The sequence below is a fragment of the Gekko japonicus genome, unplaced genomic scaffold (assembly GCF_001447785.1).
Source record: "Gekko japonicus isolate JY-2015 unplaced genomic scaffold, Gekko_japonicus_V1.1 scaffold2661, whole genome shotgun sequence".
NCBI lineage: Eukaryota > Metazoa > Chordata > Lepidosauria > Squamata > Gekkonidae > Gekko > Gekko japonicus.
Window position 1 is genome coordinate 85937 of NW_015167136.1, and position 11934 is coordinate 97870.

General features: G+C 48.4%; 1 protein-coding gene across 1 annotated transcript in view; it reads right to left on the bottom strand.

Annotated features, from left to right (window-relative positions):
- SMARCA4 (SWI/SNF related, matrix associated, actin dependent regulator of chromatin, subfamily a, member 4) overlaps positions 1-11934 on the bottom strand; it is a 110793-nt gene that overhangs the window by 64874 nt on the left and 33985 nt on the right. The window contains exons 13-18 of the mRNA XM_015413054.1: positions 11823-11880; positions 9201-9212; positions 8921-9065; positions 7431-7579; positions 5289-5452; positions 913-979 (exon numbers count right to left, since the gene is read on the bottom strand). Coding sequence (XP_015268540.1) covers positions 913-979; positions 5289-5452; positions 7431-7579; positions 8921-9065; positions 9201-9212; positions 11823-11880 — 595 coding nt within the window. The remainder of the gene's footprint in view (positions 1-912; positions 980-5288; positions 5453-7430; positions 7580-8920; positions 9066-9200; positions 9213-11822; positions 11881-11934) is intronic.

Sequence of the window (11934 nt, forward strand, 5' to 3'; positions counted from 1 at the left end):
CATCCAACAAGGAAGACACTGAGATCTGGCCTTCTACCAGGGTCCGAGGAGTCTGTGTTTTTGGCAGGGGTTCTTAACTGACCCGGGGACGCCAGTGAGCGCCAATTTGGCATAGTGGTCAAGAGTGGTGGACTCTAATCTGGGAGAACCGGGTTTGATTCCCCACTCCTCCACATGCAGCTGCTGGTGTGACTTTGGGCCAGTCACAAGTTTTCTCAGAGCTGTTCTCTCACAAGCAGTCCTCGAAAGAGTTCTCTCAGCCCCACCGACCTCACAGGGTGTCTGTTGTGGGGAGGGGAAGGGAAAGGAGATTGCAAGCTGCTCTGAGACTCCTTCGGGGAGTGAAGGGTGGGGTATAAATCCAGTCCAGTTTGGTGTCGTGGTTAAGTGTGCGGACTCTAATCTGGGAGAACCGGGTTTGATTAGTTCCCCACTCCTCCACTCGCAGCTGCTGGATGACCTTGGGCAAGCCATAGTTCTGTCAGAGGTGTTCTTGAAAAAGAGCCGTTTCTGTCAGAGCTCTCTCAGTCTCACCGACCTCACAGGCAGTGTTTCCTCTAAGCTAAGTTAGTGTGAGCTAACTCACAGTTTTTTAGCCTCCGGCTTACACATTTTTGTCTTAGCCCAGGAGGGCTCCAGAGCAAACTAATTCATGCAGCAGCCAAATCGTTCACTCACAACTTTAATACCAGTAGCTCATAAAGTAGAATTTTTGCTCACAAGACTCCACAGCTTCAGAGGGAGCATTGCTCACAGGGTGTCTGTTGTGGGGAGGGGAAAGGAGTTTGTAAACTGCTCTGAGACTCCGAGTGAAGGGTGGGGTATAAATCCAATCTCTTCTTCTTCTTTGCTCCAATGGTGACAAAATGTTACATTAAATTTTAAAATGGAAGTCTGAACAGCAATACTTGCCTTGTATGAGACCTTCACCACAGAAGGAGCCCATTTATCAAATTCATATGCCCAATTTGATAGAGTTCTAGAACGGAAGGGGAAAAAAACCAACAACAGTGAAAACCATCAGTGAAAACTCTTCACTTTGTGTAGCCTACCTGTTACACCAAAAAGGTATCAGCCAACCTGTCTGAAAGGCAGGGAGCCACGATATGCAGACAGGCCACCTAAAGAACAACAATGCTGCACAGGCCAGCTTTTCAAATGCACTGTACATTTCAGAAGAACATTACAAATTTACATCCAGGTAAGACGGCAGTGATTTGAACAGTGGTGGATTCAGTAAGCAGCACTAATTTTGGAAAGCCAGATTACTGATTTTTTCAAGCAGCCGTTTGCTCGTCCCAAAACTCATTTAATCTGCGTTTCCAAACAGTACATAAAACTCAATTCTTGTGAGGTACAGATGATTAAAAACTCTGGAGGAAACACATGGCAGACAAGCTCCCCATAGCTTACGTGTACATTTCCCATATCACAGCAGTTTGGCCAGTGTTCCCTCTAAGATGAGTTAGTGTGAGCTAACTCACAGTTTTTTAGCCTCCGGCTTACACATTTTCATCTTAGCTCAGGAAGGAGGGCTCCAGAGCAAACTGATTTATACGGCAGCCCAATCGCTCCCTCACAACTTTAATGCCAGGAGCTCACAAAGTACAATTCTTGCTCACAAGATGCTGCAGCTTAGAGGGAGCATTGGTTGTGCCCACCTGATTTAAACCAACCCCCATTGCATAGGTACCAAGAATGGAATGGGTTGTCTGAACTCATTCCTTGCCTGCAGAAGACTAACTGCTACCAGACGTGCCACTAAACACCTCCTTCATCATGCCCGTCTTTTGGCCATCATTTATTTACCTATTTACTCAATTTGTTGCCTGCCTTTCTCATTGAAACTCAAGGCAGATTACCCAGAGTACATAAGAACATCAGAGAAGCCAATGTTGGATCAGGCCAATGGCCCATCTAGTCCAACACTCTGTGTCACACAGTGGCCAGAAATACCAGGTGCCATCAGGAGGTCCAGCAGTGGGGCCAGGGCACTAGAAGCCCTCCCACTGTCCCCCCCCCCAAGCACCAAGAAGACAGAGCATCACTTGCCCCAGACTGAGAGTTCCTATCTATACCTTGTGGCTAATAGCCACCGATGGACCTCTGCTCCAGATGCTTATCTAATTCTCTCTTGAAGCCGCCCATGCTTGTAGCCGCCACCACTTCCTGTGGCAGTGAATTCCATGTGTTCATCACTCTTTGGGTAAAGAAGGACTTCCTTTTATCTGTTCTAACCCGACCGCTCAGCAAATTCATGGAGTGCCCACAAGGAGTTCTTGTATTGTGAGAAAGGGAGAAAAGTACTTTTCTCTACCTGCTCTATCCCATGCATAATCTTATAAACCTCGATCATGTCACCCCTCAGCTGTCATTTCTCCAAGCTAAAGAGCCCCAAGCGTTTTAACCTTTCCTCATAGGGAAAGTGTTCCAACCCTTTGATCATTCTAGTTGCCCTTTCCTGCACTTTTTCCAGAGCTATAATATCCTTTTTGAGGCGTGGTGACCATTGCTCCCTCTAAGCTGTGGTGTCTAGTGAGCAAAAAGTCTACTTTGTGAGCTACTGGCATTAGTGAACACGCGATTTGGCTACTGCATAAATTAAGTTTGCTCTGGAGCCATCCTTCCAGAGCTAAGACAAAAATGTGAGAGCTGGAGGCTAAAAAACCGTGAGCTAGCTCACACTGACTCAGCTTAGAGGGAACACTGGTGGTGACCAGAACTGTACACAGTACTCCAAATGAGGCCACACCATCGATTTATGCCGGGGCATGATGATATTGGCGGATTTGTTTTCAATTCCCTTCCTAATAATCCCCAGCATAGTGTTGTCCTTTTTTATTGCAGTCGCACAGTGTCTCGACATTTTCATTGAGTTATCCACTATGACTCCAAGATCTCTCTCTTGGTCAGTCTCTGCCAGTTCGGACCCCATCAATACGTATTTATATTTAGGGTTTTTGGCTCCAATGTGCACCACTTTGCACACGGCAAAACAATGCTGTCAAACAGCACAATGCATCCAACAAACAACGCAATAGGACTCAGATCACAAAAATTGGAAGCAGTGTTTAACAAAAAGGTGTCAGACCTGATATGTGATAAACAGCACAGGAAATGGAATTATAAAAGTAGAAATCAATGCAGTAAGAGCAAGATAAAAACAGGTTGCTTACCTCTAACTGATGATCTTCGAGTGGTCATCTGTGCATTCACACCCATGGGATTCAGTGCGCATGCGCTGGATCGATCGGCATTGTAGCAAGCTCTTAACGGATTTTTGCGCCCAGACCTCGGGCATGCGCAGGAACCCCACCACGCATGCCCAGAGGGGTGGGCGCGGACATCATGCCAGTTCCTTCGAACCGCCGTGAATCAACCCTTATGGAAAATGTAGAAGCTGACAGCAGCGGGGAAGGAGGGCGGGTGGTGTGAATACACAGATGACCACTCGAAGATCATCAGTTACAGGTAAGCAACCTGTTTATCTTTGACGTGGTCTCTGTGCTTCACACCCATGGGAGATTAGCGAGCAGTGGCCTACCTGGAGGAGGGTGCTGGCAGGTCCTTACTGCGTAGCCGAAGATAAGATGTGACGTCCCATGTTGGTACTAGAGTTCTTACGGACGTCTAGGGCTTAGTGCCTTATGAATGTGTTAGGCGTAGCCCACGTAGCGGCTCTGTAAATGTCAGTTAGGGGAACTCCCTGGAGGAAGGCAGTTGAGGCTGCAACAGCTCTGGTGGAATGAGCCCTGATAGGGCCAGGCAATGGCTGCTTGGAGATAAGGTAGTAGAGGCGGATGAGACCTGCAATCCACTTTGATAAACGCTGAGCCGTGATGCGTGTCCCTAGCCTTGCTGGCGCATAGGAGACAAACAGTTGACAATCACGTCTCGTTGGACGCTCTGCGCCCGGAGGGCGACTAAGGAGCTCCACTGTCTCGATATCGGAGTAGGGACGCTCAAGTTGGTGTATAGGAGAGTCCAAGAGTTGGATGGTCGGTATTGGTGGAGGGGCATGGGTCTCCGATGCCGATACAGCCGTTGGAGCGGATAGCACGTTAGGGGCATTACCCAGTGCAGACACTGCTTTCTCTCCCTTTTTCGCCGCTTTTAGGGACTTAGGGGGGCCCTTTCTTTTTGCGGACTTATGCTCCTTACTGGCCTTCGGCTTCTTCACCGGAGTGGAAGATTGTGCCTTCGATGCCGGAGGCTTCGACGTCGATTGGCCGATGTCGGAGGAAGGCCTCGATGCGGAGCCGTCGACGTGGATGGTCTGTCTGAATCCATCGCTGAGGGAGGATTTAAAGCCGACTCAAGTAGCACTACTTTAAGACGCGCAGCTCGGTTTTTTTCTTGTCTGGTTCGAAAAAGCTGGCACAGAGCCGACAAGATTCTGGTCGGTGAAAGTTCCCCAAACAGAAAAGGCAAAGGGTGTGATGGTGAGGTGGAGCAAGTTTACTGCCGCAACCCTTGCAGCGATTGAAAAATCCCCACTTCTTCTCCATAAACGAAGTAAAAAGAGAGAAGAAGAAGGGGTTGGGGGTGGCCAAAGGCCAGACTGAGGTAAACCCACACTTCCCCCTCAACAAAAAACAGGTTTTTTTTTTAATTCTATAAAGAACAAACAAGGAAATAGTAAGAAAAAGGACGAAAAGTGAGGGAAAAATCCGAAGAGCCGTGAGGCAAAGGCCAAAAATAGCGAACCGATCAGACCGACGAAAGAAAGGTCTTTCCAACGCGGTGGTAGGAAAGGAACTTGCGGGATGTCCGCACCCTCCCCTCTGGGCATGCATGGTGGGGTTCCTGCGCATGCCCGGGGTCTGGGCGTGAAAATCCGTTAAAGAGGTGGCTACAACACCGATCGATCCAGCGCGTGTACACTAGACCCCATGGGTGTGAAGCACAGAGACCACGTCAAAGATCCAGTGTTGCCTCTAAGCTGAGTCAGTGTGAGCCAGCTCACAGTTTTTTAGCCTCTAGCTCACACATTTTGGTCCTCGCTCAGGAAGGAGGGCTCCGGAGTAAACTAATGTATGCAGCAGCCAAATCGCTCGCTCACAACTTTAATGCCGGTAGCTCACAAAGTAGAATCCTTGCTCACAAGGCTCCACAGCTCAGAGGGAGCATTGCACTCAACCGGCAGCCGTTTGTTCAGCTCAGAGGGTCGCAGCAGGAGTATTCCAAGCCATCTGTGACACCCTTTCACACACATGGCCGGTGTTTGTATGTGCGAACCCAAACCTTTGCAGACTCAAGCGCCTAAGGAGCCCAGAAAGAATACTTACGACAGAGGTACTATAATGAGGAAGGGTCCGTTAATACGTTTGTGCTCCATGAGGTATGTAATTAAAGCGATGGTCTGGATCGTCTTGCCCAGACCCATTTCGTCCGCCAGGATTCCGTTTAGGTTATTATTGTACAAGGATACCAGCCACTCCAAGCCTTTGATCTAGGGGAAGAGGAAAGGGAACACGGGCGCGTTACGCCTGGTAGAAGAGAGTGTCAATACTTACTTCCATAAAGCACGGTTTAGAGCCACACTGCACAGTGCAGCAAGCACATTGTGTGAAGCTACAAGCGTCCCCTTGCCCAGCTGGTACAGGGGTTTGGGCTGGGGTGTCGTCAGTATGCAGATGACACCCAGCTCTATCTGTTGATGGAAGACTCCCCGGACTCCACCCCAGAAAATCTGAGTTGGAGGCCACGGTTGGGTGGTTGCAGCAGAGCCGGTTGAAACTTAAATCCAACGAAGACAAAGAAGAAGAGATTGGATTTATACCTGCCCTTCACTACCCAAGGGAGTCTCAGAGCGGCTCACAAACTCCTTCCCCTTCCCCTCCCCACAACAGACACCCTGTGAGGTCGGTGGGGCTGAGAGAGCTCTTTCGAGAACTGCCCTTTCAAGGACAGCTCTGGTCAGGACTATAGCTTGCCCAAGGTCATCCAGCAGCTGTGAGCGGTGGAGTGGGGAATCAAACCCAGTCCTCCCAGATTAGAGTCCGCACACTTAGCAAGGTTCTGTACCTGAGCGAAGGGGGGGGGGAGGAGCTGAATTGGGAATCAGGCTGCCCACCTTGGATGGCGCATCACTTGTGCCAGTCCAGAAGGTGAGGAGCCTGGGGGTGGGTCCTGGATGCCTCGCTCTCTACGGAGGCCCGGGGTCACCACGGTGGCCAGGTCTGCCTCTTGTCATCTCTGGCAGATCAGGCAGCAGGCTACTTACCCCCCCCCCCCCAGACTTGGCCACAGTGGCCTATGCAATGGTCATTTCCAGGCTCAATTGTTGTAACTCGCTTTACACGGGCTTGCCCTGGTGGCTGATCCGGAAACTCCAGCTAGTGCAAAATGCGGCGGCGCACCTGCTGACTGTGTTGCCTGAGCGGGCACGCATTCCGGCCGGCGCTACACCAATTGCACCGGCTACCGATTGAGTACCGGATCCGTTTCAAGGTACTGGTATTGACCTTGAAAGCCTTGCGTGGCCTGGGACTGACATACCCGAGGGACCGCCCTTTCCCCATACGTGCCCTGGAGAGCCTTGCACTCTGCCGGCCAAGAACTGCTGGTTATCTCGGGCCCAAGGGACATTCGCTTAGCCTCGGCCAGGGCCTTTTCTGTCCTGGCTCTGGTCTGGTGTGGAACAGACACTCCTGTGAGATCAGGGCCTTGCAGGACTTATTACTGTTCCGCAGGGCCTGTAAAACGGAGCTGTTCCGCCAGACCTTTGGCTGAGACAGCGGGCATCTAATAAAAATCCCGACCTCCCCTCCTGAAATTCACCACTTCTATGTGTCCCAGATCAGTGTTCCCTCTAAGCTGAGTTAGTGTGAGCTAGCTCACCGTTTTTTAGCCTCTGGCTCACACATTTTTGCCTTAGCTCAGGAAGGAGGGCTCCAGAGCAAACTGATGCAGCCAAATCGCTGGCTCTCAACTTTAATGCCGGTAGTTCACAAAGTAGAATCTTTGCTCACAAGACTCCACAGCTTAGAGGGAGCATTGCCCCAGATTAAGAAGATCTTAGAGACCCAAACGGCACCAGCTTGGAAACTTTGCACATAGACAAACAGTGCGGTCTGTTTTAATTTATGTCGTTTTTGAATTGCTTTTAATTATTCTTCAATATTATATCCAATGTGTTTTGGAATCTATTTTGTGATCTGCCCTGAGCCCGCTTGCGGGGAGGGTGGAATATAAATTGAAACAAACAAATACCAGGTTGCCCACCGTTCCGTTTAGAGCAGAACTGCCCCCTCGCCCTGGCAGCGGCACCTCAGACTGCTAAGGAGGGACACGCCCTGCTCTGCCGCCTGAATTCCCCTCTGCATGCAAAACTGCCACTCTCCCAACGACCCCTCCCCGCATTCTAACAGGGCGCAGGTCAGGTCTGTTCGGAAGCTGAGGCCCTTCCCCCTCCCTGCCTCTCTCACCTGGTACTGTTTGAGGACACCGTTCACCATGAGTGAGGACTGCTTGTCCACCCTTTCAGTGACTGCGTGGGCCACCGCATAATAAGACTGCAGCCCCCTTGCAAGGGCTTGGGACACTCCATACTCATCATCAACATCCTTTAGCATTCCTAGGGAGAGAATTTGAACAGAGATGTTTTTGTTTTGTTTTTTTAAGGCAAGGCTTTTCCATTTCTGGCCTCCAGCAACTCATCTTCAACCCTCTAGCCTGAGGCTTGACCAAAGCAAGAGTGAAAGCAACCTCGTTTTCCCCGTGAAAGCTCTTAAACCTTCTTCTTTGTTTCTGACTGGCAGCCAAGGTTAAGTTCTGGGCACGAGTTTCAGAAGCCACCAGACACCTCAGATCGAAGGAGTTTGCCTTGTGTGTTTGGTCTCACTGGGAAATCAACTGGCAGGGTTTAGCAGGGTCCAAAAAACCAGCACACAGAACTATCCAGACAGGTTCAGAGGGTAGCTGTGTTCGACTGCAGGAGAATATCTAGAGTTGCATCCTTAGACAGCAACAAAGATTTCTGGGTTCAGGTGGGTAGCCACGTTAGTCTGAAGCAATACAACAAAGTAAAATTTGGGTCCACTGGTGCCTTTAAGACCTGTACGTGCATGCACACGAAAGCTTATACCCAGAATTAAACTTTGTTGGTCTTTAGAGGTGCCACTGGACTAAAAAAACGAAAAGATTTTTGGGGTATAAGCTTTTGAGAGTCAAAATTCCCTTGGTCAGATACACGACGAAGAGGGTTTTTACTCTCACAGAATCACAGGGTTGGAAGGGACCTCCAGGGTCATCTAGTCCAACCCCCCCTGCACAATGCAGGAAATTCACAAATACTGTCCCCCTCTAAAGTTCATACCCCAAAAATCTTATTGTTCTCTAAGGCACTACTGGAGTCAAATCTTAACCACCCAGACAGACAACGCGATGAGTGCAAATCTTGCTGCTGGGCTTGCACACTTCCTCCTTTCCTTGCACGGGAAGCCACAATTGTGTACTTTCTGGGTTAGGAGCTTCTTTGACGAGACTCCACTCTGTTGCGACATCAGAAAGCCGGTGCCTCAAGAAACTGGAATGTGCCCCTTACATCTGTGCCCACATGGGGAGAGAGAGAACAACACCCATCAGAAGGGGAAAGGAGAGAACCTTCTCATTGTCTGTAAGCTGCCAAAGGGGTCAGGAGAGGAGACAAAGGAGATGGCAAACGGCTTGGGCAGTGGTGGCCTAGGTAGAATCTGGACCTTTCTGTTCCTGGACCCAACACTTGTGCGTTTGTAAGCCTGCAAACGCAACGGCGAGGACCTCCTCTTCCTGTTACAAACTTGCTTTACCAGCCCCGAAAGAAGAATGGCTTCCCATCCAGCCCTCAACAGGTTACCTCCGTACGCCTGTACCTTGCAAACGGTCTGACACTTAACAGGAAAAACTGGAAAGACGCTTAACTGGCATACGCACGGACTTGGCAAGAACAAAACGAAAACCCACTCTATGATGTGCCGCGCATCCACTTCGGACACGTCATCGCTGTCTGGATCGGGAATCTTTTTCTTCTCTTCCACAGCCAAAGAAGGCTGAGCAGGTTGCGGCTGTTCCTCTTCCTCCTCCTACCGGAAATTAAGACCACATCGGAATATGCACGCAGAGTGTGATCACTTACAGTATGAATGGCTGCTCAAGAATCAGTTAATAAAAAGAGCCCTCAAGCAAGGTTCCCATCCAGAACAGAAGACATTCCCTACGCGAATAGCTCCCTGCAAGGAGAGAAAAAAGACACCGGGGGGGGGGACACCAGCCCGGCCCACACCTTGGTGTGCTTACTTTCCTCGTGCAGGAAAGGTTCATATCAGGCACCCCCCCACCCTTTAGAGGCTGTGGGCATCTTTGGAACTCTGACATGGTGCAGTTAGCACAACTACAAAATGGCTGCCACAGGAGGCGAAGCCAGCCACAAAATGGCTGCCACAGTGAGGATTCCTTGTGCTGTGGTGGCAGCTGCGGCCAAAGCAATGTTTCAGAAAATCTGGCCAGCCAATCAAATCCCCCACGGCCAAACAGAAGCCTTGCTGGGCAAAAGCCACATCTGGCCCCGCCCACTCACTAAAAACACCTAGTGACAGTGTTCCCTCTAAGCTGAGTTCGTGTGAGCTAGCTCACAGTTTTTTAGCCTCCGTCTCACACATTTTTCATTTTTATTTATTTTTTATTATTATATTTTTATCCCGCCCTCCCCGCGAACGGGTTCAGGGTGGCTAACAAACAAGGGCACCATGTGCCAAGTATAAAACATTAAAATGCATAAAACCAACCATTTTATCAAAACTAAAGTGCTCAGTGATGTTAATTAATCATTTCTGTCTTAGCTCAGGAAGGGATGGCTCCAGAGCAGACTAATTTATGCAGTAACCAAATTTCTCGCTCACAACTTTAATGCCAGTAGCTCACAAAGTAGAATTTTTGCTTACAAGACTCCACAGCTTAGAGGGAGCATTGCTTGGCGGGAATGAGGAAAGAGGTCAGTGGGCCCTGTGATGCACATGGGAACCAGAAGAAGAGATTGGATTTATACCCCACCCTTCACTACCTGAAGCATTCTTAGAGTGGCTTACAAACTCCTTTCCCTTCCCTTCCCCACAACAGACACCCTGTGAGGTAGGCAGGGCTGAGAGAGCCCTGACAGAAACTGCTTTTTTTCAAGGACAGCTCTTGTCAGAACTATGGCTTGCCCAAGGTCATCCAGCAGCTGCAAGTGGAGGAGTGGGGAATCAAACCCGGTTCTCCCAGATTAGAGTCCGCGCACTTAGCCACTACACCAAACTGGCTCTCCCCAACCATGTTGGAGACCCCTGCTCTAAAGTACGCAGAGGAATATTACCAAAAATGTCATCCCTCCAATGGCGGAACTTCTGCAGTCCGATCTACTGCTTTAGCACTCAGCCACTTATCTGTGTCCCCCCCCCATCCCCAGCAGATATAGCTTCAAGATGATCACGAAATACTGACTTCGCAAGAGCACCATTTGTGCACACGGTACTGTGGTCACAGAGACATGAACAACACATCAAAGAACAGACCAGGCAGATTAGCTGAACAGAGTACTCAGAAAACATCTTACAGGAACCCAAAAGGAGAACCTGAAACATACACGCGCTGGCTATAGTCTGCCAGTGTGTGAGCCTTCCTGAACCACAAGCACAGCTGTTGTGGTGTCACCACAAGAGCCCAAAGAACAGATGTGAAGGCAGAGCAAGGTGGGGGTTTGCAGAAACAGCCTAGAAAGGAGGTACGGTGCAGATCTGAAAGCCATCGGCTAAAGGGAACCTGAGGGAAATGCCTCAAGAGGACAGGGGAGTAGAGATGTAAAATTTCCGGAAATTTTGAAGCTCAGGAAAAAAAACTGGGTTCTTTTTCAGAGGAAAACGGACATTTTTTGGGAAAATTGAAAAAAAAAATGCTACATTAGCACTTCTTTTTTTCTTTTCCAGATTGAAAGTCATTCTGTTACTTTAGGAACATAAAATATGACTATGGAAATTTTTACTTGCTCGTTAAAATAAAATGTTCCATAATCATTTTTTCCCTTCAGGGGAAAAAAACACGGTTATTTTCCGGGCCTTCACATCTCTGCAGGGGAGGAAGGAGAACATGGGGGCTTGCTCCTAATTCAAACACTTGAAATGTAACTAGAAGTAAGATAAAAATTATTAATTTCAAAAAAAAAATTATAACAAAACAATATTCCATTCAGCTTCATGTTTCTTTCCATTCTAAATAACCATGTTTGTTCCAGGATAGTGTGAAGAAAGTAAAAAAGAAGTTAAGCTGTAATAATTTGAAAATGGAACCAGAAGATAATTTGAAGAAAGTAAAAAAGAAGTTAAGCTGTAAAAATTTGAAGAATGTAAAAAAGAAGTTAAGCTGTATCAAGAGGCTGACACTTTTCAACATAATAGGATTACTCCTGAGGAAGACGGGTGAAATGAGTTTATAACCGGGTGCCCAACTGAGGATGATGGACTTTTCCTTGAGAATATTAGAATTTCCTTAGTAATATTTGTAAGTTTCCTTTGTAATATAATTTGATGTTCATAGATTTATTAAATGTCATTGTCATTTTCATCACAGTGTTTTGTTTGTTTGACATATTTCCCTGTTACTTTGATCCCTTTTTCTGGTTTGCTTAGTCCAGCCTGGCTGACTCAACTTCCAAAGTACCTAAGCAAGAATGTTGCGCTGATAATAAGAACCGCCTTGACTTCTGGCCAAGGTAAAGAGCTGCTCAAAGTAAGAACCGAGAGCAGAAGAGAAGCTGAAAAGGGGACTGGAGCGGCAGACACAACACTGACATTTCCAGACACACCCACCTCCAAAGGTAAGCGATGCTCCCGAGTTAATGGCATGATTTCATTTCTCGTTTTGGGCCTAGCTCAGAGAAGACAAGATTAAGGAAACAAACTAAAAGGCAAACATTCCTGC